The following is an 8,352-nucleotide window of genomic DNA, read 5'->3' on the forward strand; positions in this document are numbered from 1 at the left end:
AAAGTCATAGGCACAACTTTATTTAACTTCCTCATGTTGGCTAAAAACTATTTTACAGATATGATCTTAAACCAGGACACAGACACTGTAGTTGCTGACCTGATATCAAATGTATACGTAGACTGAGCCCATCTTTGATGTTTGTTTTTATATCTACTCTTTCCTCTCAAACTTTTAAACAGCAGCGGGCAATACTTATACACTGTTTATTCCTACAATGTTCTTACTCTCACACTGACAGTAGTAACAAAGTATCAGCATGGCTGAATTTACTCTAAATGGAAATAATTAAACAAAAAGCTGAGTAGGAAAACTTACTAGTTTCATGAATAGTAGTCCGACTGTGACTAGAGGACAGATGATCTGTACCATCTGATTAAGCTCTCAAATGCATAGCCAAGGGGGGGACTAAGCACATATCCTGATTTGGACTTATATCTCTAACTGGATGTTTGTATGGGTTGAAAACCTAAGTAATTAAATATCTATTCATCGATCCTCTACCACTTATCCAACTTAAATTACAGTTCTTTAAACAAGAAATCACTGATTCACAGTGGAGAGTCTTACATCAAGGGTTAAAATGATTTATTTGTGTTACACGGCAGTAAGCAGTTTACAAGCATATATGTGTCATTCTTCATGCAGTTACCATTTTGAATATACCGTAAATAGCAAAAAGTACATGTGCTGATTTTCCTTGAAGTTTATTTGGATTTAATTTGCAAAAGAAAAGAAGTTTCTTTTCACACCCTTTTTGTGTGACTGTGACTGTAGCGATGGCAAATGAAACATGAGCAAAATCACTTGAAGAGTAACTGAACATTTTCATTTTCTAGCTCGCTCACACATTGATTACAGGTCAGGATTGTACATCATTCAGGTAGTCCTCTCCATAGTCAATGATCTTTTTCAGTACACTCAGTATCAGTGAATCCACATCGTTATTCGTATAAGTTTCTTTGTGGTAGTTCTTCACGAAGAAGATGCAGTTCAGTGGAATACCCAGTTCCACGTTCACTGTGTCCATCTAAGTTTAAACAATATTACATTTTTAAAAAACCTGAAACTGTATTGTTGCACTAGTGATATAATTATAAATTACTTGTTCAAATATTTGTACTCATTATAGCTGAGGTTTCTGTTCAAATATACTGAAATGTACAGCTGAATTAGAGATGTTACATCCATGTGTAAACTGTCTACAAACTCATGAAACTTATGAAAGTCCTGAAACATACCAGCTGATTCAAGTGCTTGCTCCTGTAGGCGTTCTTTATGTCTTTTTTGACTTCAGGACAGGCTTCATCAATTTTAGTGATAACAGCTATTTGTGGGATCCCTGCCAATACAGAAAGCAATGCAATCATTTTATCTCATGTTTTTCTACTATTTGAAATCGTGACATCATACATGTAGAACATCTGCTCTCACCTTTGTCACGAGCATGTAGTCTGACTTCTGTCATCTTCTTCCAAGTTTCATCCTCGATTATGCTCACTTTGTCAGCTGGAATGACGAAAACCAGAATGTGGACTTTGTCATCTAAAGTAGGAGAACTGTTGTAGTCAGGATCTGATTCACGCAAGAGAGATTTGGGTTTGAACTGGGGAAAAAAAAAAACCCAAAATCACTTAAACCTTTTTGCACGATACAGTGTCCGTATCACAGACTGTGTTCAAACATCTGGATGAAGACATCATACCGTGTAACCTTCTTTGACATGTCCACTCATGGCAAGTTTGATGTCTTCTACATGAATTAATCCCTCAGCGCCCTTCTGAAGCCCCATGGTGTCAGTGAAGACAAAAGGGTAAAAAGTTTCTGGATTTCCTTTCTGAATTTTAAATGTCCTGTACTGTAAATAAAAAAATGTGGTGTTGTCATATTAGTGCCAGATACTAAAGACTAGGGGTGTAACGATACACAAAATTCACGGTTCGGTTCGGTTCGAAACTTTGGTGTCACGGTTCGATATTTTTTCGATACAAAAAAAATGTTCATGCTTTTTTAATTTATAAATATAAAATATAGATTTTAACTCAAAAGTACAGTTTTTAAATTTAATGTTGCTGAAACAATAAAATAATAATAATTTAAAAAATCCATCTGATCGAGAAATCACTCATCTTTGGAAAAGAGAGTTTATTACAGAGAAATGGCTCTTTCCAAAATAAAAGCTATAGTATACGCTTCTTCTGGGGTATATTCTCAGCAGCATATTAAACATATCAGGTCCCCATAAGGAGAATCATGTGCTAACGGCTGTCTAAGGCTACGTTCACACTGCAGGCGAAAGCGCATCAAATCCGATTTTTTTGACCCTATGCGACCCATATCCGATCATGGTCTGACAGTGTGAACGGCACAAATCCGATATTTTCAAATCCAATCTGGGTCACTTTCGTATGTGGTACTGAATCCGATACATATCCGATGTTTTAGAAAGCGACTGCTGTTCGAACGGTCATGTTGCATTAAATTCGTCTTTTACGTCACCGACACAAGACAGACGCCAATTATCAGCGCCTGAGAAGACATCGCGAATGCTTCCTGGCTATCCCGTGTAGACAACGTTGGAGAAACGTGAACATTTTATTTGTACTGTATAATCTGCAGATTCTGACAGAAATCTGCAACTATCCTTTGAAGCACCGCTCCTCTCTTAAACAGCAATAAGGATAATTATTAGGTTATCTACATTATTATGTAAATAACAAAATAACTTAAAGCAAAAATTGGGAAACGTAAAGTCCGAAGTCTTTATATTAACGGCCATCTGTCAAACAAAACTGTTTGCTCTGGGTCTAAACAGGGCGCGTTGTGTGTGACGTCTTCTTTTGCGCATGCGGCCCGCTTTGAGTGTTCACACTAGAGCGCGTTTGCTGTCGCATTTTATTTGTAGTGTGAACGAGCAGACAAAAAAATCAGATTTGATCAAAAAATCGGAATTGAGCATTAAGACCTGCAGTGTGAACGTAGCCTAAATGACTTGGGTAAAGTTTGTAGCATGCGTGCTTGTTGTTTTTGTCTGCTTCCACTTGTCTTTGCACTAGGATGGTGTCGGCGTAAATGTGCAGTCATATTCATTGTGTTCCCACTAGTGCTGTCAGCGTTAATCTTGTTAAAATTACATTAACGCCATAACGCGGCAAATCTCCGTTAACGAGTTACCGCGGATCGCCCCGTGCGTGGGGCTGGACGGCGTCAACACGTTAACAAGATAACTGCGCTAACGCACTAGATCCCACCAATTGAGCATTGCGTGGCACATCCGACATAGTGTTTTACTTTTGTCCATGACGCGCTTACCTTCAGGGTCATACTTCACATGAAAACCAAGATAGTTCCAAACGCCAGATCTGAATGAGGGTGGGGGAGGTAAAATTTGCCATGTTGCAACAAGCTTAGCTTCTGTCTTGCTAGCTTGCGCTGTGCTCAGTGGATCTGCACTCGACAGTGCAGCCTAGGCAGAGTAGTCGAACGCAGATCCACTGAGCGCTCAACACAGTCAGCATCGTCAGAAGAAAAGTTGATGAAGTAAATAAAATTTTTTGTATTGTTTGATATATATGCGTACCGAACCGAAAGCACTGTATTGAACGGTTCAATATCGATACGAGTATTGTTGCACCCCTACTAAAGACCTTAACAGTTTTCAAAATAATTGACACACTAGTTGTGCTGACTATTTTTCACTTGTTTATAGTTTAATGCTTATAAAGCAGTTTCCACTGCAGTATGCTCCTGTAGTCCTAGAAAACCTCAAAGAAAATGAGTGTGACACTATGATATGAATAGATACATCCTCATACATACAGTTTTAGTGAAACTGTCACCAGAGATTGCGTCTGCCAATGCTCGAGTTGCGATTTTGCCTCTTAAAACACTGTCCACAGAGTTGATGAAGCTGGACTTTCCAGCACCTGGTTGTCCATGAAGCATAATTCTGAGATGCTGGACATCTTTGTGAGGCTTGTAATCTCTGACAAGCTGCAGTTCTCGCTCTCTTGCACTGTTCATTCAGAAAATTACAATAGCATTTATTGTACACTTACAGTTTACACAACAGTGCTATGAATAAACACAAAATAACACAACAAACAAACAAAACACTTGAGGGGTGTACTACTGAGACAGGCTGACATCTGTTTTCTACTACCTGCAATTTCAGAAGCCTGAAATAACCAAATATGCATTTCTGTGTCACCATGTGAAACTATGTGAATTCCACATTGTGACTCAGAGGTTTGTGCTGCTGTAACAATTTGAATGTAAATATTTAATACTTCAGCAGAGAATCACTTACACTGACATCAGAATGAGCAAAAATGTGACACCCACAGATGGGTTTAAAGTCAATTGAACGAACATTAAACATAAGTTACCACAATGATCAAACAGGTCAAAAGAGATTGATTTTGTGATATAAAATTGTGACTCTATGATTAACACAGGTGAAATTAAATGGTTAATCTTAATAATTCTAGTACACCTCTCTAAGCAACCACACCCTTAATACTCACCCCCATGGTATGCTCCTCTCTTCTACCTCTAACACTGTAAAGTGAAAATGTTAATTGTATGAGTCACACTGGAAGGGCAACGTTATAAATTAATTACACATTATGTATTAAGGCTGTTACACACTGAACGTGTTGCTTTTTTTGAGGAAAATTCTTCCTCAATAAAAGCACTGTGAAAACTAAAAATGAAGCCGACGTCAAACGATGACGAGCTGAGAAAAGTAAGAAACTAAGAAAACAGCAGCAGGGAGAATTTAACGGTTGGATCCAGGAGCTGAAGCTGTGTGTTCGTACATAGTTCTGGATGTCAGTGGCACAGTTTGAGGCGAGGCAGGAAAATGATTTCAGAAAGCCGCATTGAGTAGCTGTGTGTCTACGGTAAATAGTATGACATGATTACACTTCCTGGAATTCTGCTGCTCAAACTGTCAGTGTGAACAGCTGCATTAGCTGCACTAACAGATGAGTCCGAAAAATGTTTTTAGACCAGAAAATATTTGCGCAGATTTTACGTGTCCGGTGTGTAAAAGCCTCAAGTTTTTTCCTCAGGACTAAATAATTTTGTATCATATTTAAAATATCTTACGAGAAGGTGGTGAGCGATTACCTGCAATTGAAATATGACAAAGTAAAAACATGTTAGCAACACTTTTCCATATTCAGGCACAGTTATATGAGATTTTCCAGTCAAATGAAATGTTACTTTTTGCCAAACCAAAGGACATTATGGTAACTTTTCTGTTGTAAAATAATTTTGCAAACATCTATAACAAATTCAGATAAAGATCACTCGAGTCTCCAGCATTTCCTGATTTCAAAACTGTTCAGTCCAGTCAAGCCAGTTTTACTTGTGTAGCTCAATATTACATGTTAAACCCACGAGGGCTTCACAAACATGACAATATAGGGCAAATCAAAAGAGAAGGATGAAGAAAACCACCAACAATGAATATGAAATGAAAAAAACTGCTTACCCGAAAAGATTTTTTTAATATTAAACATTTTTTTGTCATCAACTATCTGTGAAATAAACAAGCAAAAAAAGACAGTAAATTATAAAACAGTAAATTCTTCTTGAAATTAAATTATTTTATCTTGACACATGTCAACCAAATGTGAGATGACTCAATAAAGGTCAATTTAACAATTTAATAACTGGATTTCCTGCATTGGATTATTAACACAGTGTTACCGTACCTGAATGTCCAACTGTGCTGTGAAGTTGCCGTGTCTTGGTTGTTGTTCACACTGATGTAGATGATGTGTGACTTTGGATTTATAAATGTCCTTTCACTTTCTCTTTGGGTCATGTGACTTCTATTATTCGCTCTATCTGATGCCAGTCTAATGTAGTTGTAGCTGCATAGCTTCTTAATGTGTATGTGTCACTTACACCTATTTCTTATAAATTAAAATCTTACTTCTGTCATAATCCTGGGTTTTGTAACCAGCGTTTTCAGTTTTAGCCTCTGATGTAGTTTTAATGACCTTTTTACCTCCACTCCAGTTGTGTTTTCATTCTGATTTAGTATTCATAGTTTTCTTTGTTAATTATTCTCAAGTTTTTCTTCTACTGTATGTTCCTGGTGGTTTTGAGAATTTATTGTGTTTTGTTCTGGCTTTTTGTATATTAGTTTTGTTTAATTTCCTTTAGAACTTATTATATCCTCTGTAGTTTCTGTTTATAAGGTAGTTCATCTACTTGATTTCATTATTCCAAGTGACCTTCTTTTATGATCCCTTTCTGTTTCCTACTTGTGTCCCTGTATCTGTCTTGTGTCTTTGTGCTCTGGTTGTCTGTTTCCCTATTTAGTTGTGTCCATTGTTTTCCCATTCAGTCATATTTCCCTTCCTGTTTGCTGCATGTGTGTGTTTTAGTTCATGCTTTACTTTGATAGTCTCATGTGCTTGATATTGACCCCCATGCTTCCCCGTCTAATACTGATTTGCTCCCTGCTGTTTCGGTCTCATCTGTATTTATTGTGTTCCAGCATCAACGCTTTATTGGATCACATTGATCATTTGAGGCTCAACACTGTCCTCTAGTGGACCAACGAATACTCAAGAGGCACTCTAACAGTAGGTTGACATATGTTTGCAAAAACAGGTGTAGATATTACAGCAGTAATTACTACAGATAACACTCTCTTGTAAACAGTAACTCTACACAATAACACAATACACAATAACATCAACTCCTTATTTGGACTTGTATATCTACCTGGATGCATGTATGGATTGATAACCTAAGTCATTAAATATCTATCCATACATCCTCTTCCGCTTATCCAGCTCAGGGTCATGGGGGTGCTGGTGCTATCCCAGCTGTAATAGGGTGGACAGCAGGGAACAACGTGGACAGGTCAAAGCTTTATTACACGGCTGACGTGCTTCACAATGATGGCTTTATAAAATAAATGGGACTTAAAAGCATATCCTAAAAATGAAAATGATGAAATGAAAATAACTATTTATGTGCTATTTATTCTGATTATTTATTTGGGAACTTATTTACCTGAACACATTGGAGTTAGAAAGATGGGAGAAGTCCTAAAGGTGGTGTTGAGAGGCGGATGTTGTCCGCGGATGTTGTCCAAGATAAAGACAATGTTGGATAACACCTCCCACCCATTCCATGACATGCTGGTCAGTCACAGGAGCACGTTCAGTGAGAGACTGAGATTACCGAAAAGCACCACTGAACGACACAGAAAATCATTCCTACCTGTGGCCATCTCTCTGTACAACTCCTCCACTTAACACACTGTTTACCGCAATAGCTACACCCTTCTTGCACATGTTCTTCCTTTTTCAGCTCTTTATTAATAAGTGACTTTTATATGCATGTTGCCGTCCGCACGGTCGGTCCCCGGACCCCCTTCGCCTGAGTCGTTGCCGTCCGCACGGTCGGCCCCCGGATCCCCTTCGCCTGAGTCGCCGGCGTTGCCGTCCGCACGGTCGGCCCCCTGAACTGTCGGCTCGTCGTTGCCGTCCGCACGGTCGGCCCCCTGGACTGTTCGGGCTCCTGTGTTGTCGGTCCCCGGGCCGGCCCCCTGAAGTATTCTGTTTTGGACTTTGTTTTCTCGATACCGGTGTGTTTCTTTTTTGTCTTCTTTTGGTTTTGGACTCGTGTTTTGTTTTATGACCTTCTAGTGCTCCTGCTTTGTTTTGCTCCGAACCCTCCTTCCTGGACCCCCTCCGCCCGCCCTGGTCGGGTTGTTTTCTGTTTTTTCTGGATGTTTTTTTTCTTGTGCTGTCTGGAGCCAGCCTTTGGGGGGGGGGGTGGTCCTGTCATGATCCGGAGTCTGCGACTCCGTGTTTATGTTATTATTATTCTGTGGTTTTGGTTACCTTGGGTGTTTGTACTCTTCTGTTTCATGGTTCATGTTCCTATGTTCTGTGTCCCCCAGTCTGTGTTAAGTTGGTGTGTTATGTCATTACGTGTATGTGTTTCCTGTTTTACTTTGAAGTAGTGATGGTAAATTTGATTCTTTTTACTGAATCGAGTGTTAATGAGTCACTCACCAAAGTGAATCGGGTTTTTTGAGTCATTTGATTCACTGAGTCAGTTGACCAGAGAGTGCAAAAATTTTACATTTTCACTCAAACTTAATTTGTTTCCCTTTTCATGTAAATCCCACTGCTAAGATGAATGATTCAAAAAAAACAACAACAACAACTATTTTATAGAGAAAAAAAAGAGCAAAAACATTTCTAAAATTAAGCAATTTCCTATCAAAATTGCTTAATAAACATTTATTTTGTTTATTTGTATTTTATTAGTATTTTCCTTAAGTGAGTCAAATATATATTTTCTCATCTAAAT

The 8,352-nt window shown here is 38.5% G+C and overlaps 1 protein-coding gene across 2 annotated transcripts; it reads right to left on the reverse strand.

Annotated features, from left to right (window-relative positions):
- Positions 1 to 293: 293 nt before the first annotated feature.
- On the reverse strand, positions 294 to 5,762 carry LOC146360859 (interferon-induced protein 44-like). Of its 2 annotated transcripts, XM_084922221.1 has the most exons (9): positions 5,724 to 5,762; positions 5,501 to 5,546; positions 5,113 to 5,133; positions 4,527 to 4,560; positions 3,820 to 4,015; positions 1,706 to 1,858; positions 1,435 to 1,606; positions 1,242 to 1,342; positions 294 to 1,030 (listed from the first exon to the last, which is right to left on the reverse strand). In XM_084922221.1, exons 2-9 carry the CDS (start codon positions 5,526 to 5,528, stop codon positions 863 to 865), a joined length of 873 nt encoding a protein of 290 aa, XP_084778347.1. In that variant the 5' UTR covers positions 5,529 to 5,546; positions 5,724 to 5,762; the 3' UTR covers positions 294 to 862. The 2 variants fall into 2 exon arrangements, with proteins under 2 accessions (XP_084778347.1, XP_084778346.1); XM_084922220.1 differs by lacking the exons at positions 5,501 to 5,546; positions 5,724 to 5,762 and having other exon boundaries at positions 5,113 to 5,164.
- Between the last annotated feature and the right edge of the window lie 2,590 nt (positions 5,763 to 8,352).

Source organism: Perissodus microlepis, chromosome 23 (assembly GCF_051167445.1).
Source record: "Perissodus microlepis isolate ML-2025 ecotype Zambia chromosome 23, ASM5116744v1, whole genome shotgun sequence".
Classification (NCBI taxonomy): domain Eukaryota; kingdom Metazoa; phylum Chordata; class Actinopteri; order Cichliformes; family Cichlidae; genus Perissodus; species Perissodus microlepis.

What these genes read in the sequence shown, in the direction of transcription:
- LOC146360859 (XM_084922220.1), bottom strand. Translation starts at nt 5,164, where the DNA reads ATGTTTTTACTTTGTCATATTTCAATTGCAGGTAATCGCTCACCACCT. An exon ending in ACTACATGCTCGTGACAAAG is followed by an intron (nt 1,343 to 1,434) that starts GTGAGAGCAGAT and finishes CTGTATTGGCAG; the next exon opens with GGATCCCACAAATAGCTGTT. An exon ending in GCAAGCACTTGAATCAGCTG is followed by an intron (nt 1,031 to 1,241) that starts GTATGTTTCAGG and finishes GTTTAAACTTAG; the next exon opens with ATGGACACAGTGAACGTGGA.